At 42.5% G+C, this 27,303-nt stretch overlaps 1 protein-coding gene across 3 annotated transcripts in view; it reads left to right on the forward strand.

Annotated features, from left to right (window-relative positions):
* The window catches only part of MAP3K14 (mitogen-activated protein kinase kinase kinase 14), a 41,231-nt gene extending 14,732 nt beyond the window's left edge, over nt 1-26,499 (forward strand). For 2 of the 3 annotated variants that reach the window (XM_030220916.1, XM_030220917.1), the window contains exons 2-16: nt 7,542-7,819; nt 7,934-8,006; nt 10,129-10,348; nt 10,619-11,188; nt 12,717-12,851; nt 13,063-13,192; nt 14,822-14,953; nt 17,630-17,734; nt 17,867-18,030; nt 19,263-19,413; nt 19,610-19,897; nt 20,311-20,414; nt 21,100-21,235; nt 24,127-24,227; nt 24,939-26,499. In XM_030220916.1, coding sequence (XP_030076776.1) covers nt 7,567-7,819; nt 7,934-8,006; nt 10,129-10,348; nt 10,619-11,188; nt 12,717-12,851; nt 13,063-13,192; nt 14,822-14,953; nt 17,630-17,734; nt 17,867-18,030; nt 19,263-19,413; nt 19,610-19,897; nt 20,311-20,414; nt 21,100-21,235; nt 24,127-24,227; nt 24,939-25,133 — 2,757 coding nt within the window. In that variant the 5' untranslated portion in view covers nt 7,542-7,566 and the 3' untranslated portion in view covers nt 25,134-26,499. Of the gene's footprint in view, nt 1-7,538; nt 7,820-7,933; nt 8,007-10,128; nt 10,349-10,618; nt 11,189-12,716; nt 12,852-13,062; nt 13,193-14,821; nt 14,954-17,629; nt 17,735-17,866; nt 18,031-19,262; nt 19,414-19,609; nt 19,898-20,310; nt 20,415-21,099; nt 21,236-24,126; nt 24,228-24,938 lie in introns of all 3 variants that reach the window. The other variant, XM_030220915.1, reaches the window with a different exon arrangement.
* Nucleotides 26,500-27,303: the final 804 nt, after the last annotated feature.

Here is a 27,303-nt window from a genome sequence, read left to right on the forward strand (position 1 = left end):
CTCTGACACAGGCATGAGCATCAGATGTCACCTGACCTACTGGCATGTGCATGTGGTAGCACAGTGCCAGTAAATCAGAGACAAATCTTACATGTGCACACCAGAGTGTTCCACGTTTCAGCTTCCATTCCTTCCTTGCCTACAGTGCTGTGGCTCAAATCCAGAGAGAGACTGAGGGAGCTGACTGGAATTTTCTTTTATGTACCATTAAATTCTTACTGATGGGGATGGGTTAAATTCTTGCGGGGACGAGTGGGGATGGGTTAAATTCTTGTGGGGACGGGTTGGGATGGGTTATATTTTTGCGGGGATAGATGGGGATGGATAAGATTCCAGTGGGGACGGGTAAGATTCCAGCAGGGACGGGCGGGGATGGGTAAGATTTCTGTCCCCATGCAACTCTCTACTCCGAAGGGACAACTTATTTGGAGAGAAAGTGGAAGAGGTCGCTGACGTCATTAAAAGCACACTGATACTGTCCACACTTTTTCTTGGCATCGTCCATCTACATAATCTTTAACAAGAGTTTCGACTGGGTAGAGGCGCAGGTCCTACTACTCTCAAAAGGCATAGGCCGTTCTCTAGTGCTAGCGATTCAGCACCAACACTGGGGTGAGAATAAGCGGCCTGCTGTCCTTGGAGAACACCAGCTACAGGTAAGCGTCTTTGCTTTATCATATCTGGATTTAAAAAAGATTTGGATGAGTTCCTGGAGGAAAGGTCCATAGTCTAAGATGAATGTTGGGAAGCCACTGCTTGCCCTGGGATTGGTAGCATGGAATGTTGCTACTATTTGGGTTTCTGCCAGGTACTTGTGACCTGAATTGGGCACTGTTGGAAACAGGATACTGGCAGAGCTGCCAAGTTACCCATTCCAGGAGGGAGACTTTTTGACCAGTCCTGGATTTCTGCCAACCTCATCCTGGTGCATTATGGGACCTGCAGCACTGATTTCAATGGATAGAATCATGGACTACAAATACTACATTGCTTTGGGATGTAAGTTTAAAAACCAAGACAAGCCAACAAGTCTTCCTCCTGGAATGGGTAACTTGGCAGCTCTGTACTGGGCTAGATAGACCATTTGTCTGACTAGGTATGGCTGTAAGGACACTCTTAGTAAACCAAAGACCTATACAGAATTCTGAAAGAACTGGGTATTTAAAAACATCAAAGGTGACTGACAAATGACTTGAATGCCCACCCCTGTCTTAATGTATGTCACCTGACATCTTTTTCATTGGAAGAGAGAGAGAGCCTGATTCGATCAGTAGCGAAAGAAGGGGGGAAGAGTATTAGGCACAGAAATACCCTTTCTTTTTAAACTTTCCCAAGGAGGTCAACCTCTGCCTCAAGACCTAAGATGCTACACTGTGAGGCTTGAGAATAAGTGAGGACTAAGCCCTCGGTAGTAAATTCAGGTTGCTGTTAGTAGGCTTGCATGCTTGACCCCCAGAGGAGAGTACCTCCAAGAAGAGTAGCAAGGGTGCTTCTGTGACTCAGCCCTCAAGTCAGTGTCTGCTCTCTTAAGTTGTGAGTTTGTAATTATGAAATGGAATGATTTTAGCAAAGTGCCAAATCTTTGTTTTAACAATGTTTGCTGATGCTGTATGTGTCTTGTTTTCTTGGTTATATTTCATTTCACCAATATGTTTCTATTAGATTTGCATTTTGTGAAATTTTTATAATGTTATATGTATGTAAGTAATACAATAAAACAAATATTTCACCTTAGGAAGACGAATGCCTTCTTAGGGTAAATATTTATTTATTTTGTTTGGCATTGGGTTTCACTTGTCCCTTTGGACTTACATTCCAGTTGGTGTGAGAAGTGGGATCCAGCACTAACACCTCACAAGCAACTAGCTCTGAAAGGTTTTCTCTTATTTAATACACCCTCCCCAACTCATTCAGCCTGGTCATTGAATTCATTGTTCAGAGTAGAGGGTGGGGGTGTACAAACCAGGGCTCCCTATAATCGTGGGTCCTAAACAGCAATTGGATGCCACCCCTGCATGATGACTTGGCCTTCTGGAAGATGGGGAATGAAGCCCATGAGCACTGTTTCTGCAGCTTCTGTCACCACTGCCAACCCACGGAATAGAAGTTCTGAGCTAGCAGTCCAGTTTAGGGCCTCTGCCTGGCAGTGCCAAGCTTGCAAACTCCTGCCTTATGGACCGATGATCAGAAGCAAATGCAGGCGCTAGAGGCTGTTAGTGCCGTACTAGTGCCTGCGTTTGCTACTGCCTCATGATCAGAGCCCCTGAGCGCATGAAACAAAGCGCTCGTGGGCTGTGAACGCAACTAGCATGCAAAACAGGGCTCTTAGCGCAAGTAGCATGCAAATGCATGCTAAACCTATTCATTTCTAATGATCAGCGACTAGAGTGCCAAAGATTGGCCCACTGGCTGCGGCAAACCCTACACCAGCTCGGAGCAGGTGTTAAGGTTTGCAGACTGTTGGGGAGGAATGGTGAGCCCTGTCCAGCATGCATTTGCATTCTAGCAGGCCCCCATTCCCCCCCATTGCAGCAACCTCCTGCTTGAACCGATGACCTGATCTGCACCCATCCCCCCCTCCCCCAGCGACAGGGGGCTGGAGGTTTGGCGGACCTCCGGTCCCCTGACCCCCTGCCTGACACAGGTTCTGGGGGCTGGAGATAGTGGGTCTCCAACCCCCCCCCCCCCCAGCATTGGGGTCCCTGGTGGCCCAGTGGGCTGTGGTGAATCCCCCCACCCCCTACCTTAGGTTGGAGGAGGGAGGTGACCTCTCTCCTCTGGCGGCGCCTGCAAAATGGCGGTGCCCAAACCTGCCCAGTGTATCTTGGGATGTCCTGGGCAGGGCTTCACACCATATAAGGGAGAAACGTTGCTCAGGGCAGGGTTAGTTGGGGTCTGGTGGTCCCATGGCCCTGCAGCCCCTGTGTTTGACAGGTCTGGGCTTTTGACTTTTACCCCATGATCAGAGAGAATTGCATGCTTAAATTTGCATGCAGTTATCTCTGATCATAGGTGCGGTAAAGCCCCGCGCTGTTCCAGTGCTATTTTTAGAGCGCTGTTTGGAACAGCGCGGGGCTTTTGATCATCTGTCCATTTATTGAGGTAATATTTGTGTCTTGTTTTATTGTCTGCTTCTATTTAAGAATATTTGGGGGGGGGGGGGGGGGGGGGGCTTGTGCTGGCCTGGTGAATTTATCTACTAGGTAGTGCCAGCACAGACAGAAAATAAACTTCTCATTGTGTGACATTCGTGTTTTCGTTGCTATGTGGGTAGATTGTAACAAGAAGTGTGGAAAGGTGTGTATTTCAATTGGTATCCAAGTCCATCAAATAAACTGAGTCATGGTTTTACAGACTTAAATCTTAGCTTTGTTTTATTTTAATAGAAGCCTGGGCTTCTCTTCATGTTCTGTTCTGTCTGCTAAATTGGAATCTTATTTTGCCCTTGTTGACAACTCCTCCTTTTTTACACAAAATAACCCTTTAAATGGGAACTGTGACCAAGCAGCTGCAGGTATTTCATTCTTTGTTTCTGTTGTAAGAGACTACATTTGTATATATTTATTTTCATGTAGAAATAACAGGGCTGGATTAAGACTATTCTGGGTCCTAAGTATGCATATACATGTGGGACCCCTATTTACTTTTTTCTCTTCTTTCTCTCCCCCCCCCCCCCCATTTGCATGGCCTTCTTCTCCCATGTCATCTCTTCAGAAGCAGTAGGGAAAAGTGTAGAGCCTAACTTGGGGGGTATGGCAGCAGTAATAGTCTGAGTAAGGAAGGGGAGTAGTAAAGCATGTGCTTTGAATGGAGAGGCTTAATGGTTAGAGCTGGAGAGCTACAAGTTACCCAGTTTCAAGATGGAGGGAGGCTTTAGGGCAGTTCTAGAGTTCTCTCACTGTCCTGATGTATTAATTTTATTTATTTATTTTTGCATTCTTGTAGCCCACTGTTATCCAAAATCAAGTTTCGGTTCAAAGTGGCTTACAAATTGTATTCTGGTTAAGTTTTTAGCATTGGTTTATAGTTCGGTTGAGACTTATTGTGGTAGTTTACAATTACAGTTTGCATTTTGTTTGGGACGTATAAGGATAGTTTAAGATTAGTGATCAGAATTGACATTGATGGCTGAATTACTTGTTGAAGCATTTTTTAGAGGTATGTTTTCAGTTCTTTTCTAAATTGAAGATAGTTCGTGATGCTTGTTGTAATCTTTGGTATCGCGTTCCACCATTTGGAGCCCAGGTAATTAAATCCGGCCATGTAGATAGATTTGTAAGTTATAGTTCTTTAGTTGGGTAGGTGAAGAAATAGATGGTTTCTGGGTTTGAATTTCTTGAGGATAAGTCTACCAAGTCTAACATCTGTTCGTAAAAGCTTTTGTGGCTACATAAAGACTTATCTGTTTGCCTTTTTTTGTGTGTGTATGTGTGGTTACAGCCATCTTATTGATCATGTTTCTTCATCATAATCTTAGCGATTGTAAGATGTCTAGGACCATGTATGTGACTATTGTTACCCACCTTGGATAAAGGCGGGATAGAAATGTAGTAAATAGATAGACATGTATTCTGGAGACAAACCAAATAATATTTTGTTGATGATGGTGCTTCCTTTGAAGATCAGTCTTGTCTTGATTGGTAACCAGTGTAGTGTTTCAAGTAGTAGTGTAGCTCTTTTGTATTTTGACTTCTTGAAAATTAGGCTTGCCGCCGTGTTTTGGACAGTTTGCAGTGATTTCAGTACACTTTCCTTACAGCCAGCCTATACTGCATTGCAGTAATCTAGTTGTGATAGTATCGTCAATCGTACTATTATCAGGAATGATTGTCTAGGAAAATAGTCTCTGATCCTTCTCGGTTTCCATAGCTCTGAAGCATTTAGTTTTTATTGCTGATGTTTGTCTGTCTAGTTTTAGGTGTTAAGAACGATTCTCAGTATTTTTAACCGTGTTTCAATTTGGTATGTTTGGTGGTTGATTTTGATGTTTTGGTGGGATGTGGGGTTGTGCGGGCTTGTCAGTACCAGGAATTTGGTTTGGAATTATGGGACCTTCAATGCGGAATTCAATGGGTAGAATCTGGGACTACTAAAATTGGGATGCAAGTTGAAAAACAGGACTAGTACTGGGCTGAGAACGAGGGATGTTGAGCAAGTAATTTTTACCTCAACAAAGAGTGAGATTTATGGGTGAAGCTTTCTTTCTTTGGTGCTTCTCAAAGGATATAGACAGAGTAAAGGCAGTATTATGGTAGCTTTCAAAAGTATGTGCCCAGGTAACTTAATAGCTGAGTAAATTTCCTGGGCCGGAAACTTCCCTTTGCCTAGTGTGCACACGGGTGCATTTGAACCAGTGGACTTGCCCAGCCCAAATTTTCAAAGGGAAACTCCTATATGAGAGGGTTCAGGTTCGTCTTATTTGATTATACCACTAATATAATGAAACTTCTAAGTGGTTAACAATAAAAATAAGTAAAATAAAACAGTATAATCAAAATAGCAAAAATTTAAAAATAATACAAAATTAATCAAGCTATATACAGTAAGCCTATGACTAGACATGAACGAAAGGGAGAAACATTTAGGAAAGAACTACAAATTCTGAATGTATTTATTTATTTTTAGGTAAATAAGGGAAGGAAAAAACCAAAAGGATGGGGTCCCCACCAGAGACATAAACACATGCATGCAGATTCACCCTTGCTGTCCTGACTCATGGCACAAACAAACACATGCACCCTCTTGTTTAGACACAATGTACAGGCTTTCATTCTTTACGCACACACATTCATACATGCATGCCCTCGCTCTTGAGGTGCACACATTACTCCTGGGGGAATTCTGCACAACTGCGCAGCACAGAATTCTGCTTGGTGCCAGCATTAGGGCTCTCCCCCTCCTCCCCTGCAGAGATTGTGCAGCATGAGGAAGGAGGAAGTGAACCACTGCACATTGGGTCACTTCCTCCTTTAGACAGTTTGTGAACTGGGGGGGGGGTTGGATCCTGTGGCTCGCATAAGTAGCCAAGTCTAAGCCAGCAGAGGAGGAGGAAGTAACCTGATGTACAGCAGTTCACTTTCTCCTCCTCCTTCTGCTTGATCTCTTGGGGGGAGAGCCAGCTCCAGGAATACAATGATGGGAGGAGGGTGGGAGGGGGAGAAGAGAAATGTGAATGTGCCATTAGGGAAGGTGGCGGAGACTGGAACTTGAAGAGGAAAAAAGGAAGAAATTTCGGGCCTTAGGATGGGGAAATTCTGTGCAAAAATGCAGAATTTGCACAGAACTCCCTTACAAGTAACAAATGTACCTTTCTAAAAGACGACACACCCACACCCACTCTTCTGGTGCTGTGCTGTTGTCCATTTGCTGCTCATATGCTTATTTAGTCAGTTCCCCCTCCCCCAGCCAGCTTTACCTTCATGTAAAGGTGTGTGTTTTTTTCTTTTTTGCGTTTTGCTGTTGGATCCTTTTCTTAGCCTGCAATAGCAGACCCCCCCCCCCCCCCCCAAAAAAAAAATGTGTCCACTCCTGTTGCATTCCTACCTCTTTCCCCTCAGGTTACTCACAGAGTCTACTTGCTCTCTGAGGCCTAGTCTAGAGCTATATCTCTCCCTTAGTACTTTCAGTTCACACTCTCCTTTCTTTCCTGTGTTTGGAATACCATATGTTGCAATCTAGTTACTTTAACACATTTAGAAAAGGAAGAAAATTATTGGAAAGCTATTGCGCTATTAAGGTCTTCAGACACCTAGACTTACTATCAGATCTCTCTCTGGTGGTGGGGGGGGGGGGGGGGGGGATTTTACTTTTAGAGTGGGGAGTGGAAGGTTAGAGAGCAGAAAAGCCAGAGGAGGTTTTGTGCAGGAGCAGTTCCATGACTTTCTGCTGGTGGGTTCAGACAGAGTTCTATTATAGTAACATAGTAGATGATGGCAGATAAAGACCTGTATGGTCTATGCAGTCTACCCAATAGGAAACTCATTACATATGGTATGTGATATTTCATATGAATACCTGATCTTGTCGTTTTGGGAAGTACCACTATTAGCGGGAGGCAATTTTATCTGAAATTTGTTCTAACATTGTGTTTATTTACCAGACAGGATGAATTTGAGTTGAATGGATTTAGCCTTGTTTGTGGGGTCTCTATATTAGAGTCAGAAAGTGCTTGTCGAGTGTGGAAGCTCAAGACAACTTGATGACTCATTTGGTAAATTCAAAATGTATACGATGGCCTTTTAAAATCTTTGGCAAGCAAAGGCCTCTCTACAGTTTTGAACAGATCTTTAGTGAGTTAGCACATCTGGACTATTCATTTCTTCTCGGCAGTACCACAGTAATGTATTTGAGATAATGCACTTGGTAAGTTCACCTTTCATGTACACCAAGCTATACTCATACTTTTAACACACACAACCATGGTTTTGTAGATGGAATTGTCATTTTCTGTATCTCTTAACAATTATGACTATTTCAGCCTTTCCTTTGACTAGCCATTCTAGCAGTCACGAAAACTTCTTTACACTGGGTTTTCTTTTTAGATTTATATTTAGATCATTGTGAAGAATGGCTGTTCTGGGTGTTGAATCCCAAGGAGCCGCTCACCCAACTGTTGGACATCAGAAGACACTGCTTAACAAGGAGGAGACAAGCAAGGCCATGGGAGACCAGTACAGTACAGTCTGTAAACTCGACTACACAGAAAAAACTGTTTTCTTAGAGCCTTGGAAAATTTTAAATGATGTGATCACAAAAGGGACAGCCAAGGAAGGGGCTGAGGGAAACGCAGCAACCATCTCCATCATCAGTCATCCCGAATGTAAGAAAAAAATACCCAGGCTAACATGGGTAGTATTGCTGAGCAGTGAGCCCATTTATCCTGAATTGTTTGTGTTGTAACATCATCTCCTTTACTTTTCTCTGTCTCAAACAGGTGAGAACAATCAGCAGATCTGTCCCAGCTCTTCAGAGAGGGCCCTTTACATTGCTCATTCTAAGCAGTACAGGTAAAGCACATGACTAACTTATCTTGCTAATCTTAGCTAGTTATGACATTAGCTAACAGAAGTAGCTTAAAGATTTAGCATGTTGCTGGACCTACGTCTTTTGCATTGCATTTCTACTTAGCTCACATCTTTCCAGTAGTAGGTCAAGGTGAATTACATTCAGGAAAACCAGGTATTTTCCTGACCCTGGAGGGCTCACAGGCTAATTTGTGCAGTCACAACTCTTCATTGCATCAGGTACAAGGCCACAAGGAGCAGCAGTGGGTTTTGAACCCTGGTCTTTGACTCCCAGCCTGCTGTTCTAACCACTAAGCTGCTACTTCCACTCTACTCCTACAGGAAGTATGTGGATTAATGTGTATATTTACAGAGGTGCTATGGAACATCGGTAATGGTATTCTTGAATTGATGTTAGGTAATCAGGTTATTCAGGGCTGTAGGTAAGTTAGGTTCAGCGGGTATGAATAGCTTCATATCAGCTGCATAGATGTAGAACTGAGTGTCCATTGACCAAATCAGCTCAGCTAGTGGCAAACCAGTTTAAGATAGGCTGGAAAAGACTCCAATGGCAACTTCAGAAGCTGGAACTGAGGACATTTTTACGATATGGATCCTGCAAATGACAAGATGTATTGGAATAGGCTGGAGTGAGCTTGATGGCAACTCCAATACGTGGAACACAAGGACAGAACCGAGCGGACTTCTACGGTCCATGTTCCAGAAACACCAAAGAGACTTGTGATCAAACATATATAATATCACACTTATTGTTAATTTTAATCATGAATTGGTACCGAGTGTGACTGTTGGGCAGACTGAATGGACCATTCAGATCTTTATCTGCTGTCACTTACTATGAATGTTATGAAATGTCATTTTGATCAGAGCACCCTCTGCTCCAGCTGCATGACCTGTCTAACAGCATAAGATGATGTTTCACTGTCATAGTGAAACTGTTTTGAATTTGCTACAGTACTAGTATCCTAGCTCGACCAAGCCAATAAATTTCCAATTCTGTAGTCCAGATTGTTAACTTTTCAAATATAGTAAGCCATCTGGCTCTGAGCTTACCCCCAACAGTGTATCCCTAAGTGAAAAATTTCTGTTGTTTGAGTCAAAAGTTTAAGCATTTTAGAAGAATTCTGGTTGAATCAGGAGCCATGAGACTTGACAGAAGACCTTATTCTGTGCAATCTGTTATAGAGAGAGCAGTACATCTGAGCTTTTTTTTTCCCCCTTCTAACCATCCTATAATTTAAATTTGATATGACAGCATGAGCCTAACTTTAGGTTAGCGTTTTACTCTAGACTCACTTACCAAGTTCAACAGTCTTCAAGCCCTAAAACCAGATGGCATACTCCTGCTATATATTCTTCTTAGCACAGTGGTTCCCAAACTGTCGGTCAGAATCCTACATGGGGCCATTAGTAGAAAGGGTAACGGAGGGTTTTGTCTCCCTCCTTCTGGGTTTGTGCTGTGACCTAGGTCCAGTAGTGTCAGAAAAGGGCCTGAGAGTAGATGAGTTTGCAGGCCTTGCTTCCTTCTCCTATGTAAGCCTCGTTTTAGAATAGTGGTGGGGGTCTGTGAGCGTATATTACAGATTACTGCCAGTGTCAGAACTACTGCTGGTGCCTTCTTGACTTGAGGCAGTAGGAGGGGAGTTCTAGTTTGTTAGCTCAGGTCCTATGACTTAAGTTGGGGGTCATATTAAATAAAAAGTTTGGAAAGTACTGACCTAGGAGATCTGTTCTGCAGCTTTGGGCTTCTAGTCCAGTCAGAATAGGGCTAGGATCTTGTACCCTGAGCCTTATTGGGAAGATTTCTCCCCCCCCCCCCCCCCCCCCACCCCTTGTTCTATATACTTTCCCACCTTTAGTCATTGTAGTGGCATCCCTTGTCATGGACTGTGAATCTGGTCGCTGGGTTGCCATTGCACAATGTTTTAGTTCCCTTACTCCAGGACCTGTGAACATTACCTCCATAGCACCCACTGCTCCAGCATACCTGGGGAGCAGCAAACCTGAGTGAGGAATTTAACTTGTCTCTGCATATTGCACCGCTGCTGAACTGGCAATCCTGCATTATTTATCTTTTTAAATATTGCTTTTGTTCTTTGGGAAGCCTGTTGAAAGGTGTTGAGCACAATCTCAATAATGTGGCAAATGCAAGAGAGGGGAAAATGGCCCCCATCGCCTCAAAGCCATGCAAGTATGGGAAAGCCAAGAAGAAAAGAAAAAAGAAAAAAAGATGTGGGCCCGTAGCGATATCAACAATTGAAGCATTTACCAGAAGACAATCCAGAGCTCCAGAGCAGGAGAGCGGTTCTTCAGTACCTGTTCAGGTAAGAGCTATCTCTCTGTACCCACTAGGTCCATTTTTCCTTTATTTTGAAATGATTTGTGTATGAAGGGCTGCTGATATAAAGGCATGAGATGTAGGATCTGCAACTTTTGGGCTCTTAGGAAGGAAAAACCATATCTTGTTAAACATATAGTAAGTCAATAGAAAGGGAGGAATCCTATTAGAATCTAAAACTGATGCATCCTTGCTTTTTAAGTGATTTTTGTTACTCCATGGGTTTTAGTTATCTTGTGTATCTTTCGGTTTGCAGGAAGATAAGTCCCAGCAATACCTCTTTTACAAAAGCAGCAATCCGCTAATTGACTGTCCCAAGGATTCTACCTTTATGCAAGTGTGTGGTGGGGATGTGGTAAAGCTCCACCCTGTCGGGTACCTCCCTACTATCCAAGGCAAACCAGAACTGCACAAGTTGATCAGCCGAGATCAGAGCCTTTATCATGTTGGGGCTGAAAAGTTGTACAAGCGAGAGGTAATTCCTAAGCCTGAGACTGGTGGTTGTCACACATACATCAGAAGACCTACTTATATCCCAGGGCTGGACTTCCCTCCCAAACATGTCTTGCAATCTAACATGTCCCAAAAGCCTCCTGACAGTTTGGCCTGCAGGTTTGAGCTGGAAGACAGGTTCCCAACATTTGGAAATCCATCTGTCAGAGCCATCTCTGAAAACCGTTCTGTGGAAGAATGCATGGTGGATGCCCTAAAAGGGAGTGTGAGCAATGAGGAGCCGAGGAGCCTAATTGCAATAGCTAAGATGTGGAAAAAGAGCATACCAGACTCTGAAGATTCTGTACAGAATGAAGGCATCCTCCTTACTGAGGTAATTTGTAGCAAGTAGATATAACTGCTCAGTTTGGCTGAAGTAAGATGTTCAAAGACTTTGATTAGATCAAAATACTTTCTTCACTCTCTTTGGGTTATTTATTTACAAAAATGTATAATCAGCCCATCCAAAAATCTGGGCAGAGTATACTAAAACATACATAATCATATCACATAAAACACCATCAGTAATATCAATAACATGACAGAACCCTGATCCTGGTTCCTGATCCCTGGGTTGTGCTAAGAATTTTATACAGCATACCAAATGATCTTGCCTACACATACTCCTTTCTGAATCCTTTACAGTAAGAAAATTAGGACAGAATTTATCAAACTGTGGTAAAAGGAGGGCCATTACCACAGCTTGTTTTTACCAGAGGAATTGCTGTGGTATCACTGTACCACACATTTTTGATTCCTATGGTAAAGTAGTAACACTGCCTACAAGCCTCCTTGCACACAGAGTTTAGTCCATCAGACCATCAAGTCGCAGCCTGATGGTCCCAGACTGCATCTGAATAGGCTGTAGTTCTGGCCCTACAAGTGCCCCCTACCCTGTTGTTAAACCTTATCCCTTGGTGGTCCAGTGGATCCCTGGGCAGGGGCAATCTCCAGTTGCTCCCGCTCTTCTGGCATCGTCTCTCAAAATGGCATCCCTAGTGGTAGTACCATGAGACTGTGGCTAGGGGTACAATTTTGAAGGTTGGCTCTGGATGGGCAGGAGTGACTTGGTGATCACTCCTACCCAAGGATCCACTGGACCACCAAGGAATGAAGTATGACTATAAGGCGAGATTTATTTGGGGGGAGGGGTGCAGGAACTGACAGCTGGGAGCATCAGGCCATGGCTTGATGACCCAATGCTCCCAGGTAGTAAAAGAACCCTAGCCAAATTGGGGATATTTTACCTGTTACACAGCAGCTTGTGTTGCGGGGCCCAGGACCAAGGGAGATGTAGCTAAAGGTTTGTTGCAGATCTTCCCATTCATAAAAAAAAGGAATGAACATGCTGATTTTTCTGCAAAGCTGTAATTGAGTTGTGGATCACAAGGGCCAGGCTCATGTCAAACATCTCCTGGACCATAGGAAGATACATCTTTGAGTGACAGCTCAGATCAAACCTGTGACTTCCTGTAGTACTGCAATGGATGTGCATAGTAATGAGTTGCTTTATATGCATTTGCATGTTTTGCATCTCATTATGTAACCCACAGTAACTTAAATATCACAATGTTAGGGCAAGACAGCCTACATAAATGCGTAAGTTACATTAAAGGGGCATACAGTGTGGGTTATTGTCCTAATATCTTGATTACTGAAGACTAAAGAGGGAAGTTGATAATCTCTACTTGTTTACACAACCTGTAATTCCAAGCATAGCCTCTAGGGCTAGGACGAACATCTTTGATTCTCTTCATATTGATCCAAAAACTTGTCCTTGTTTTTTTCTTCCTGCTTCAAAGGTCTATCACTTTTTGCCTTGTGGGTAGTAATATCCATCATTTTGTCATTTCACTTCTTAGGAACTGAAAGCAGTAGATTATGAGTACCAGGAGAGAATACACTGGACCAAGCTTCAGCTCGTGGGTAGTGGCTCCTATGGGGAAGTGTTCAAAATGCAGGACAAAAAGACACAATTTCAGTGTGCTGCAAAAAAGGTAAAGAGGCAAAGGTGTAATTCTGAAGCCCATGGACTGGGAGAGGGGAGAAAGAGAAATTGTAATCCTAAGTTCATTATGAACTGCCCTCAGAAAAGACCTGTAATTCTCAAGCTGTACTTTGTCGGCCAGTTTATTTCTCTGTCCTGAGGAAGAAGCTGATTTGTGTACGTAAGTCCCGGGTAAATGCTTTGCTTTTTCTGCCCTGTAGTTGCCCTTTGGTTGCTTCCGTTCTGAGGAACTGACCACGTGCATTGGGTTGACATCACCTCGAGTGGTTCCAGTGTATGGTGCAGTAAGAGAAGGTCCCTGGATCATGATCTTCATGAAGCTGATAGAAGGTGAGGAAAATAGAGACTCTTGGGGTTGGGATGTGAAGGCTAAAGATACCCATGTAGCCTTTCCAGTATTCACTGACGGAGGAAGGTGGGTGTGTGTGGTATATTTTAATACCCCAACTTGTTTGAACCAGGGCTGGGATCTAACTCCATGAATCTTCATTCTCACTACCCAGAGACTTTTTTTCGCTTATTTGTATCTCTCCCCAAATCATTCCAAACATAAGTTGCATATTTACCATATATACTCAACTACTAAGTTGAGAAATTTAGGCCAGAAAGTCCCTTGGCAAAACTGGGGTCTTATCTTCAGGTAACACCTGGTGAAGGCAAGAAGATAGCAATAATCCATTCCCCCCCCTCCCCCCCACCCCTGTTGGCAGCACTGGTTACCTTCAAATCTCAACTCTTTCATGCAGCGGTACATTGCTTGAGGTCTACTCCAGAGCATGCCCTCTGACCTGTCCCGCCCCCTCTGACTCAACTTTTGTTTCCGCACAGGCAGGACAGGTAAGAGGGTGTGTTCTGGAGTAGTTCATGGGCGGTGTACTGCCCATGCAAGAGAGTTGAGATTTGAAGGTACATGGCAGGCAGGGTGGAGAGGCCTGGGAGTAAGTAGGAGAGATGCAAGAGGTTGACGGCAATGATGGAACTAAGAACTTCATCACAGCCCATGTGACTGCTCAAGGACTAACCCTAGCCATCTAGCTAAAGTATTTGAGGGAATGGGGAAGAGGGTATGGGGAGAGAAGGTAGAAGTACCGGACGCAAGCAGTAGATTACTTTGGCTATATCCTTGTGATACAAAATCTCATTACACCTTTGTTTACAAAATGTGTTTTATTTGGGTAAAAAAATGTTCTTTTATTGTCTTATTACTGTTATACTAGTAATGGTATTGGTTCAGTGTTTTGTAGGGAATGCGTGATATACCCTCTTTTTTTTTTTTTCTATAGCTAAAGCATGCTCAGATTCAAGGGGCAGCAGAGGAGGCATGCTGGGATCTGTGTGTTGGGGTGTACATGAAGCAGGAGAAGGACATGCTGCCTGAGGAAGTGCGTGTCTATATCAGGGAGAAAGATCTGTTGGCTGGGGAAAGGGGATTTAAATTTGGCTCTGTGTGGCCTTGATTTTTATACATGCGTCACACCAGTTTTGGCCATTTTAAAGTCCCAAAACTGTCAACTTATACATGAGATTGACTTGTAGTCTAGTATATACGGGGTTATATGAGTTATTTCCCTGTCCAAATTGGCATAAAGACTAAGCTGGATCATTCACTGAGGCAACCATCATGGGCTTGACATCTCTAGGGCCCAGGATTGTAAAGATTCAACTCAACCATGTAAGCATCGCTCTCACTCAACCTTAACTGTTGAGGGTTGTGAATGCTGACTTTACAGTATCCCCAACCCTGACTTTCCTGATGAGTGGAAGCTCTGACTTGAGAATCAAACCCAAGGTAATTTGCAGCTGTTGCCATCTGAGACACAGGTCTAGTCAAATGGATCAGAAGGAGTTGTAATGGGTTAACTGGAACAAACATCATCAGAGTACAGGAAAACTTTCATTTTACAGTGATTATCTCAAAAGTGCAAGATGAATCTATAGATTTTGAATCCTTGTCTATAGGTGGCTCATTGGGCCAGCTGATTAAAGAGAGTGGATTCCTGCCAGAGAATAAGGCATTATATTACCTGGATCAGGTGCTGGAGGGATTGGAATATCTCCATGCCCATGATATCCTTCATGGAGATGTCAAAGGTACTGCATATATTTTCCTCTGCATTTCAAAGTGTAGACTTCCCTGCCCACTTTTTGTAACTCACTAATGGCATTCAGATGCGTGAGCTTTTAAATGTTATCCTAGCAAGGATGTACCTGGGAGACCTAGGGCATAAAATCTTTTTAAGTTACTAAATTTCTTATACACTGCCAGCACAATTCTATAAAGGAATACCTATTTGGAGTGTATTCTATGAAGAAAAATATATTCCTAGCTCACTTTACAGGATAGTATTGTAACAGATACAATAATGCACGTATAATATAGCCACAACCACATACACCAGCAATAGAGAGAACTCAAACATGCACATACGTTATAGTATTCTATAAGTTATGTGTGTAACTGTGCACCACACCCATGTGTAAATGCTCCTCAACTACATGTCATGACATTGTCACCATATTATAGAATAGCAGATTGCCAGAACATTGACGTTGGGGTGTGGGTGCAGGTATTCTGGTCAATTACATGCTTTGTTGGTGCCTTCTTCATAGATTACTCCCTTCGTGTATTACTTGTATAATCTGTCAGTTTTACAAAGTGCCTCCTAGTCTAAAATATTGTGGATTGGGGTCGAGATATAACAAGTAATCTTAAAATTAATAAAACCCAATTAATTAGCTAAGTGACATAATAAAATAGAAACAAGCAAAAATAGTCCAAATGTGAGCTATAGAGATGAATTCCCAAACCTGGTCTGGAGACCCCACAATCAGATTTTCAGAGTAACCACAGTGGGTATGCATGAGCTAAAATTGGATATGTTGGGTTTCCAATGTTTGCAGATTTAGTTCATGCATATTCACTGTGGTTATTCTGAAAAATTGAGTGAGTCCGTGATCCCCAGGACAAGTTTAGGAAACCCTGTCATGAATATAAAATAATTAGGGCTGCACATTTTAAAGTGTTTCGTTGATCATGTTGAAAAAACTATTAATGGTCCCAACCTTCTGCTCCCTGCGGGCTCATTGTCTCCGAGGCTGCATCACTCTTCTTTAGCCTCTTAACCCTCAACTATCCAGCATTGCTCATTTCCTCTCCCCCTACCTTCGTGCATGCAGGTGGCAGCACCAACAGCAAATAGAAGGTAGGCACATAGAGTGTTGCCCTATGCATGCTGCTGGCTCCGATGGACATCAGAGGGGGTGAGACTGGAAGAGCCTTACAGTTGCACGTACAGGGCAATACCCCATGCGCCTGCTTTCTATTTGCTGTTGTTGCTTCCGCCGGCATGCAGGCCAGTGAAGGAGCCAGAATTCAGTGAGTGTGAGAGGGGGGAGAGGAAAGTAAGAGACCTGTAATGCTGAATAGTGGTGGAAGAGGGGTGGGGGGGATTGAATTGGGCAATGCAGGATTTGGGGGGTTAAGGTCAGACTGTGATAGTGGATAGTGGAAGGGTGATGCTGATTGGGGGGGGGGGGGGGGGGGGGGGGGGGAAAGAAAGATGTATGTTGCTCAGGAGAGGAAGAACTGGAAACAAAGCTGTGATCAAGGAAGGAAGAAGTATGTTGATCTGTGGGAAAACAAAGAAAGAGAGATGGGGCAGTGCTGGATGGTGGGGGAAAAGAGAGAGAAAGAGAGGCAGTGTTGGGTTGTGAAGGGAGGGAGAGAAAAAGGGTGATACGGGATGTGATTAATCTTGCAATTGCAGCCTTAAAAGTGCCAGTTTTAAAAAAAAAAACATAATTTTCTTTTGAAAGGGTTAATTAAGATTTGAAAACACAAGTCGTTCATGGAATGGAAAGGGACAGCTCGTTTCGTACAGAAATGCTAGTTTTTACTAGATCTGACTACTGGAGCCTTTTTGTTGCTGCAGCAGTTAGAGGAAGTATTGGGGTGTAGCGATGTACGACTCTTCAGCTTCCTCTCTTCCTCCAGAGTTTTGCAGCAGTAAGCAAAGTACAAGGTTTCTTCCTTGTGTATAGTACACAGCAAGGGTCTACCTCTTTCTCGGCAGTGACCTAGTCTGCGCACTAGACCTGTATAGGCTTGCTGAACTGCTTGTGGGAGCACCGCCCCTGCCTCAGTGTTTTCCCTCCATAGCCTCCTGTTTGTTTTTCACAATACATTTTTCTGTTAACTGAACATAACTGCAGAGGACTTAACATTGTTTACATCCAGAGAAATGCATTAAAGAATTGTAACTTAGCCACAGAACTAAGCAACATGGCTAACCCAATAGCTCTTTCTACGTCCCTCTCAAGCTGTGCATTTTCTCTCATTTCTTCCTCCACTCATCCTTCCACATAACACACCTCTGCTCTTGCTTGTCCTCCTCTGAATTTATTTTTCCTGGTTTGAAATATCAATCCCAACAGCAGCAGGTCTTTGTAGGACTGCTGTGAGGACATGTACATAAGAAGAGTAGCCATACTGGGTCAGACCAATGGTCCGTCCAGCCCAGTATCCTGTTTTCCAAACAGTGGCCAAGCCAGGTCACAAGTACCTGGCAGAAACCCAAATCGTGGCAACACTCCATACTACAAATCCCAGGGCAAGCCCATGTCTTCCTCAATAGCAGTCTATGGACTAATATCTTTTAAAAAGGACACAGCAGGTGAAAGGGAATGGGGTGGAACAGCAGGAGGGGGCACAGTTATGGTGGGTGCCTTTGACCAAGAGAAATAAAGCGTGGTCTGTTTCGCTTACAGCTGATAACGTGCTTCTGTCCAAGGATCGAAGCCAAGCCTTCCTCTGTGATTTTGGCCACGCTGTACACTTAATTCCAGAAGACTTGAGAAATTCACGCATGTCAGGTAACATCTTGTCACCTGAAATTTTCTTCTGCTGTATAGTTCTTTGCCTAAGCATCGTATAGTCATGCTGGTTGGTTTGATTTGGTTGTGCTCTTTATACTTGAGCTTTTACATTAAGGCTTTTCTTCTCAGATGATTATTTGCCAGGCACACAAACACACATGGCTCCAGAGATCATGATGGGGATGCACTGGAGCTCCAAGATAGACATCTGGAGCAGCTGCTGTATGACGCTGCACATGCTGAATGGATGTCATCCCTGGACCCGCGATTCTTCTGGGCCCCTCTGGTTTAAGGTGAGCTTTGGTTTTAGAGCAAAGCGTTGCCGGCTACACAGTGAAGGGATTATATGCTTGATGAATCAGCTAGCACTAACAGTGGCTTAAGGTCCCCCGAGTATTGCTGGCTTACGCTTCAGGGTGGTACTAAGCCTAAGGGAGAAAATGTTCATAATTATACATAAAGGCTTATGTTCCTTAATCTTGGGTCCCACAAGCTTAAAGCAGCATTACTAATTACCATCTCCAAAATATAGTATTTCTCTCTTTTGATAATCTTAAATGGGGTTTTTTAATGTGCTTTCTTATTTTTGCACTATTTTTTGGCTGCTTTTTAGGCTTTTCAGCACAAACCAACCTCTGTTGGATTACAGGCATATTTGCAACTACCTAGTTTTATATAACTTTCCTTAATTCAGTCATTGCAGAGAAGGTTCCTGGCCAGGATTCAGACTGCCATTCCTCCAGAACCTTGACACATGAAGTTTAGTTGAAGCCAGTAGGTGTCAGCAGTTGAACAGTGGCCAATGCGCCTCTTCCGGGAGCTGTTAATGCCACCTTTGCCTCATCCTTGGCTAACCCAAGAGTCAAATCCATGAGTGAAATAATAGAGTGTGCCTAATTTAAATATTCTCCAGGGCCAGCCTGGTGGCCTTACATCACTGTACTACCTAGTGGTTGGGCATAGGATTCATGCTACCCAGGTTCCAAGGACAGCTGAGTTAGCGTTTTTGTTTTGGGGTTTTTTTTTTGGGGGGGGGGGGGAGAGGTGGAATATAAAGAAGGGAAAAAAATCAGTAATTTTGTGAATGAAAACTTCTTATGCTGTAGTTCAATAGAGGCTGGTTCCAGTTGATTTGAAAGCCCAAAGTAGTAGAATAACCAGTGGGTCAAAAACACGCTTCTCTTTGCAGCTCTTCAGCTATCTGTGCTGTAGTCATGCTTTCCCTGTATCAGTATGATGCCAGCTAGGGTTCTGAAAAAGATCAGCACAGCAGCGCCTTCGCATTTACTGAGGTACTATGGTATGGTGACTAAACAGAAGTACCCAAGAGTCTTAAATGGCTTTGCAGGAGTGATAGCAGAGGAGGATCTTTTAAAATGTGTTTAAAAACCACCAATTAAATTACATAGTATTTTCTAGTATTGCTGATTTATTTAACCCCCCCCCCCCCAAAAAAAAAGAAAAAAAAAAAGCTTATGAGTGTGAGGCCCTTTTTGCTTCTGGTTTTGTTTTTTTTTTTTTACAGATAGCCCATGAGGCGGCTCCTTGGAAGGAAGTTCCAGTCTCCTGTAATCCCTTCACAGTTGATGTCTTAAGGGCTGGCCTTCAGAAGGAGCCATCTAGAAGGGCATCTGCTTCTGAACTGAGGGGAAAGGTTGAACTAGCACAGCAGAAAGGTAAGTACCAATCTGCAGTCCATAGACAAACACTAAACCTAAAATATAACATTTTAGACTTTTCTTCTGCAGTATCACAAATTCTTTAAATGTGGTGTACAGTTTCTAGACAGCGTTGTCAACTGCAGTTACCTCAAAAAATCCTATGTTTCACCTCTAGCTTTCTTCAATTATTAATTTCTACTTTTATATTTAGTGAGTTTGAGACGGTTTGGGCAAGAAGAAAAGACATCCAGTCATTCATTTCCTGGTAGTGAACCCAACCAGAATATACCGTCCTTCACTGGAATGTCAGCAAACCGCGTTGCAGAACCTGTTACAGAACTTCCCCACTTTCTTAATCTACAAAAACACTCGCTGGAGCTCCGAGAAAGCGTCAAATTGCAGGAAGAATCTGCACCCTCTGAGGAGCTCCCTAAGAATGACTGGAACACAGAGCAAAGGAAAGACCTGTCGGAGCAAGAACTTCAGCAGCTGGAGCTAGGTAAGTCCCTGGGGTTTAGAGAGCAGTTGCATATGGGGTGGATTTTTATTTTTTTTATAAACTAGATTAGTGTTTTTAAATGAGTTTAAGTGGGTGAACTAGTCAAAATAGATTCTGCTCTTGTGCAGGAGTGGCTGCTTTGAGACTTAAGGCCTCATTTACAAACTTATTGAGTAAATGTGTGCTAACATGTTAATTTGAGTTAACAGCGTAGTTAGGAAGGCCATTATTTTAAATGGGGGCTATTTAATGTTCATTAAATTGCATTAACACACCTTAGTGTGTGTGAATTTATTTACATACATTAGAAATGGAGTCTCTAAAAGGGTAACTTTTTTTCTAGAGAAGACCCAGAAAATGTGGATAAAACCTAAGTTTAAGTAGAAAAGAACTGATTCTGTTTTGCCTTCTAGAGTTTCAGCGAGAATTATTTGTGAACAACCTGGCTCAGCCATCTTTGTCTCTGGAGTATGTGCTGTCAATTGATAGTGCATTTGTGTCTGATTCCAGTGAGAAGGTAAGACTTGATTTGCACCTCTGTTTGATTAGTGTATGATTTGCATCTGGTGGGGCAAGGGACAGGCTTTTTATTCTCTAGGCAGGCCTACCATGCTGCTCTTCCTTTTAGAGATTCCTTACATGTCAGATATCTCTTGTTTGGTTTCCTGTTTGCTAAGCTGATTCAGCATTCTGGTCTGCAGATCCTAGTACCCTGTGGAGGATTCAGTTTACCAAAACTGCAAATGCAGCTGGGCATGTCCATGCCCACGTTTTCTGCCCTTTTTTTTTCTAGTGTTTATGCCTTGTGGAAAAATCTATTTCTCATTCAAGAGTAATATTTCTTGTCTTTAAAACTGCATTTTACAGGATGGTAGGAAAAACAACCGAATTTTACTGTATATTTTTTTTTCTGCTTGGATACGGGTTTAATTCTGTGCTCAAGGCAGTTACTGTTCAGCTGTTTGCAGTCTCTACATTGGTATCAGACGTGAATGAGAGGAGAGTGACTTTTTCCCAGCTTACCCTGGGAGCATATGTGAAAGAAGTAGGATTTGAAAAGCCTATCTCTGTATTTACTGGGCCTCTCTTCTACATATTGTGATATTGTGAAATGTGTATTGATTAATATGGAAGAGAAGAATTTAATGTGGCCCCTGCTTGCTGTGTTTGGAAAGAGTGATCATCAAACCTTTTGCCTTTAGGACTCTCTGAAAGCCTCTCCGAGCACAATGAGTTCTGGCATATACTCATGGAACAGCCATAAGGAGGGTGAGAGCCCCAGCTGGAACAACCTGTTGAGTCTTGGCAAGGCCACGGACACTCCAAGCTACTTCAATGGTAAGGGCATTCATTGGCTCAGCTCCTGCTTGCCCCCTATGTTCTGAATTAATGGAAAGGGGGCTGGGGAGAAGGGTGGAATAAAATGAAATTATTTTTCCAGTGGTTCTTGAACACAAGCATCATTTTTGCCCAGCTGTAATGTTTGGTGCTTTATAACTTTTTTCATCTTGAGTAGAGAGGTGTGGTAACCGTGTTAGTCCACTTTTAAAGGTAATCAATAGAAATAAAACAGGGAAAAGAAAATAAGATGATACCTTTTTTTATTGGACATATCTTAATACATTTCTTGATTGGCTTTCGAAGGTTGCCCTTCTTCGTCAGATCGGAAATGTTGGTAGATGACAGTATATATAAGTGAAACATGAAAGCATTCCAGTGTCAGTCTAACAGGATGGGGGTGGATAGGTGAGAGACAGGAAGAGGGACAGGGAGGTATGCATGGAGACTGGAGGTGTGCTAGAAAACCCAGATCTTTAAGTCCTGTCTGGTGGGTGTCAAAATATTTAATCATTCTGACTTCAAAGGTCTTATGTTCCTGTATTGTTTTAAAGTTCCCTTTTAAGATGCCAGTACCAATAAAGATGTCACGCATGTGGGGCAGCACTTTACAAAACCAGAACACTGTACCAATGACTTCATGGTAAGAATCTTAAAAGGGAACTTTAAAACAATACAGGAGCGTAAGACCTTTGAAGTCAGAATGATTAAATATTTTGACACCCACCAGACAGGACTTAACAAAGATCTGGGTTTTCTAGCACATTATAAACCATAAAATTGTACTGCTTTGTCACCGTCCAGTCTCCATGCATATCTCCCTGTCTCTCACCTATCCATCCCCATCCTGTTAGACTGTCACTGGAATGCTTTGATGTTTCATTTATATATACTGTCATCTACCAACATTTGCTTATTTCCGATCTGCCGAAGAACAACAACCTTTGAAAGCTAATCAAGAAATGTATTAAGTTATGCCCAATAAAAAAGGTATCATCTTATTTTCTTTTCCATGTTTTATTTTTATTGATTTTTTTCAAAAGGCAGTCAAGCAGCACTTGAATAAATTAAAAGGGAAACATGCCTGTTAGTTTTATTTAAGATACCTTCTTACAGTGTAACAAATAGCCAATTTGTCATGAGTAGGCCAAACATTTTCTACATGTCACCTGATTCTCAAATCATTAAGAGTGTTAGAAACAATATCCTGCTCTTCCCAAGGATAGAGCTGTGATATCAAATATCACCACTTACTAACATGGTGCTGGAGGGCAATGTTTACAGTAGGAAATGGAGATTTATATCTTCAGCTGTACACACAGAACAATTAATGACAATAATAAAACATTCAGTAAAATGAAAATAAAGTGATTTATACAGTAAAAACCACAAGGAAAACAGGTTGCAGCACAAGTAGAGGGTGACTCACAACTCTCAAGATGGGAATAGTAGATAAACAGCTTTTATTAAGGCACCAAATAAGACCTGCCCTGCCTCAGGGGTCACAGGACTTAGTTGATGGCATTGCCTTTGAATCTCGCTACTTATTGACAGAACCACCCTCCACTGCTAGTATCCTTTTGCTGTGTATACAGTTACACACACATTATATAAGGTACCATACACAGAACAGTGGCTCAACCAAGTCCTGTGACCCCTGAGGCAGGCGGCAAGTCTGCCGAAACATGGACCCATGTTGGGTCTGTCTTTGGTGCCTTAATAAAGACTGTTCATCTTCTACTCCCATCTTGAGAGTTGTGAGTTGCCCTCTACTTTGTGTTGCATCATGTACAATAAAACCACACTTACCTTGGATGCATGAGCCTGTTCAATCTGCCTTAAATCTACATCTTAAATGCTTGCACAAACACCCCCCTTAATCTCCTGAACTAAATGGGGCAGTTCATTCCACAGTGGAGGAACAAAGCAGTGTTTGTTTAGTGATTATGCCATACCTATTAATCTTTGGCAGGTCTCTCTCCTCTGATATATCCTGACCTGCAAGGCCTTTATATATTCCCTTCTAGTCTGATCAGGGAGCCCGGTATACATGGCCCTCAAGATTTTCCCCTTTTCTGTCTTTTGTTGTCTCTTGTAATCCTGTGGTATTCTCTGGGTACAAGAGCAGAGTAGGGTTCATTGTAAGAGCTATTTCTACTGCTGCCCATTTGGCATTTAACTGTTTTGAAGGGTTACGCTCAACACGTTTTCTGTCATAAAACAGTGCTTTACTTATGGGAATTTGTCATAAAATTGCAAATCCTGTATGTGTTCAGTTTTTTTTTTCAAGAGTGAAAAAATGTGTGCTGGTAGTGAGGGGTTGTGGCACTTTTACCATATGCATGTAAATAAACCCTGAATGTTCATAGATGGTAAAGAGCAGGTGTAAATAATTACACAAGTTTCCTGGGTCAATTTTACAAAATGGAAGTATGTGCATGCTTTTTGAAAAATCACCAGAATTCACAAAGGGAAAAGTACACATGTTCTACAGTTTATGCCCTGAAAATTTCAAGGATGAATCAAGATCGGGTAGCAGTATCACTTGCCATATGTAATGAGTTTATCTTGTTGGGGACTGGATGGACTGTGCTGGTCTTTGTCTTCTGTCATCTACTACTGCATTACTAGGTTCACTTGTGTGGAACAGTTTAAATAAATTTACCACCCTATCTTTTTCAGTTCTTCCTCCAGCAGTAGATCCAACCCTTTCTTATGGATCAGGTTCATAAGGCTGGACTGTAGTAGCATTATTATGATATTGCAAGTGTAGGAAAAGTATGAAGGAATAGGGGGAAGGGCAGAGAATGCTGAAAAAAAATGGAACAAAATCCTGAAAGGTCAGAGACTGAAGCCATCACTGGTTTCTAAACAAACACACTTTGTTTCAGGAGTGAAAATCCAGGTGCATTTGCCCAATGGGGAAAGCCTACATATCCGTGAGTTCCGCAAGGTGAAGGTGGGAAATGTTGCCAAGGGCATCAGCAATCAGGTGAGGACCAGAAATGCGGCCCAAGACATCCTCATGCAACAGGACATCTTAGCAAATAGTTCATATTTTTTCATTTGTCGTTTTCCTTTTATGAAACACCATTGCAGTGTTAATAAGATAAAACGTTATACCCCTTCAACACAATAGATTAAGCCAAGATGCAGGTAGCATTGCAGTAGCATTATAGAATCGGCAGGCTATTTCATCCAGTTACTGGTTCAGCTAACAAGTTGTTTTGTACTGCTCTGTCCTTGAGGCACGTGTTAAGGTTGTGATCTTAAGAGGCTCATTGGTCCTAACAAATGATACATAGCTCCTCAGTCTAGGACATGTGCAATGAAGGCGTTGACTGCTTTGTGGTTTTATGGAGTTGACTATAGTGGTAGCATAAGTTTGGCAAGCTAAACTGTATTGGTAACCTGGGGTTGGATCAGGCTCAGAGCATTTCGGTATTTATTGGAGAGGTTCCTTTGAGGCACTGTAAAGCCAAACTACTTAACCACTGACGTATATAGTGGGTGTTGCAAGAAAAAAAGGCAGGGCAAGCAGCAGCGATCCACTGTTGGAGACCTATTTTTTTTTTTTTTTCGAGACCCACCTCTATAAATACCCCTACATAAAGTGTGAGTCCATTAATCTACGTTCCCAGTCAAGATCTGGCCTGAAGTGCTGGTTTGCTAGTGATGTGATTGGTGTTCATTCATTTTGCAGGTTCCAGTTCCAGCGTTCAGCCTTGCAATGAAAGATGGTCAGCTTGTGCCCTACTCGATGGAGATCCCTGACTCTGGAATTGAGCTACAGTGCATCTTGGCCACCAGCAGATGTCCTGATTGGACCTGGAGGATCAAGCGTGGTCAATTGCAGCGTCGATCACCTTCTTCTGTTGGGTCCAAACTTATGAAATGAATCTACGTGTGAAATACATACAAAGCATGCTGATGGATTTATTAGTTTACTGCCTCTGTGATGTGGAGGAAGGATGGTCAAAATTATGCAATCATTGATTAGAACTGCAGGAGCAGTTTTCAAAAATATAAAACATTGATAATCTTCTCTAGGGTAGGGGGAAGTAACAACCGCTTTTGATTATCTGCAAACCTAGTGATGCAATGGGTGTTAAAAATAGCACTTCTGCATTGGAGGCTTCCTGAGATAACCCACTAAATAAAGTGTGATACGCTGTTATAGCATACATAGTGAGAGGCTGTACCGGAGCTTGATAATTATCTATGATTTGTTCAGTTTAGAATTTTTTTTACATACACTCCCCCATAGCTGCTGGACTGAGTTCTGCTTTCTGTTTACCTAGGTGTCGCAATTTTTGGTTTTGTTTTGTTTTTTTAAGAGGCTGGAGGTGGTTTTCCTGAGACTGCAGCAGAAACTGATTCCATTACCCATTAATGATGTAGCGTTCAATTGCTTTGCACTCTCTAAGCCATAAGTAATGCCACACTGGGAAAAGACCAAGGGTCCTGTCCATGACAGCGGCCAATCCAGGCCAAGGGCCCCTGGCAAGCTTCCCAAAGTATAAACATTCTATACATGTTATTCCCTCGGGAGTGTAAATGGAATACCATGCTTGCTTGTTCTTATACAATGAAGTGCTCTTTTTGTAAACTGCTTTTTTAATTATTTTATATTGTAAAAGTATAAATTGGCCAGAGACTGATAATCCAGTTTTCTTTATGCCTTTCTGTGTAATGCCATGTCTTTTTTGTTAGCTGGGAATAGTTCCCACAATTTCAGGTCAATTTACCATGATTTACAGGTTTATTAAGATGCATCAGACAAGGAGACACTGAGCAAAAAGTACCTGGATGCCCTCCAGAAATGAGATGTGAAAAGTACAAAGGTACTCTAGTATCTTCAAAGAGTGCATGCTAGATATGGCCCAATAACTCAACCTGTCTGCATAGTCTATGCAGTCTTTTATACATCATAACTAGTGTGTATATGTGTGCTAGTTTATTTTCTTAAGAAACATATGTATAATTTTGGGTAAGAAATGGGAAGACAGCAAGTTAACTAGCATGGACTGCAGGCTGACTTGACTATACTTCTAGGAGCAGTGATAACCTGCAAGTGGTTGAGCTGCTCTGGGATAGTGGGGGTGAGTTAAGACAGATGATACTCGCAAGTAGAGCAGTGTAAGCAGTCAGGAGTTTGTGGCTGTGTGAAAAAGAGGCAGGGGCACTATCTGAACATAAGAATAGCCATATTGGGTCAGACCAATGGTCCATCTAGCCCAGTATCCTGCTTCCAGCAGTGGCCAATCCAGGTCACAAGTACCTGGCAGAAACCCAATTAGTAGCATCATTCCATTCTATCAACCCCAGGGCAGGCAGTGGCTTCCCCTGATGCACATCTCAACAGACTATAGACTTTTTTTCCAGGAACTTGTCTAAACCTTTTTTTTAACCCAGATACTCTGTATCTAATCACCATTACCATATCCTCTGGCAACCAGTTCCAGAGCTTAAATATTTCTTGAATTTTAATAGTATTTCCATGCAGTTTCGTAGAGTGTCCCCTGGTCTTTGTATTTTTTGAGCGAGTGAAAAATGGCTTTACCTCAGCCCGTTCCACACCACTCAGGATTTTGTAAATTAATCGTATCCCTTCTTCAGCTGTCTTCTTTTCCAAGCTGAAGAGCCCTAACCTCTTTAGCCTTTCCTCATATGGGAGCAGTTCCATCCCCTATTTCATTTTGGTCACTCTTCTTTGAACCTTTTTCTAATTCTGCTATATCTTTTCTGAGATACGGCGACCAGAATTGTACACAATACTCTAGGTGAGGTCACACCATGGAATGATAGTCATAATATTTTTTGGTCTTATTTTGCATCCCTCTCCTAATAATTCCTAGCGTCCTGTTTGATTTTTAGCAGCTGACGCACAGTGGGCAGAAGATTTCAGCGTATTGTCTAAAATGACACCTAGATCTCTTTCTTGAGTGCTTATTCCTAAAGTGGATCCTAGCCTCAGATAACTATGATTTGCATTATGCTTCCCAATGTTTATCACTGTGCATTTGTCTACATTAAATTTCATTTGCCATTTGGATGCCCAGTCTTCC

Source organism: Microcaecilia unicolor, chromosome 12 (assembly GCF_901765095.1).
Source record: "Microcaecilia unicolor chromosome 12, aMicUni1.1, whole genome shotgun sequence".
Taxonomy (NCBI): domain Eukaryota; kingdom Metazoa; phylum Chordata; class Amphibia; order Gymnophiona; family Siphonopidae; genus Microcaecilia; species Microcaecilia unicolor.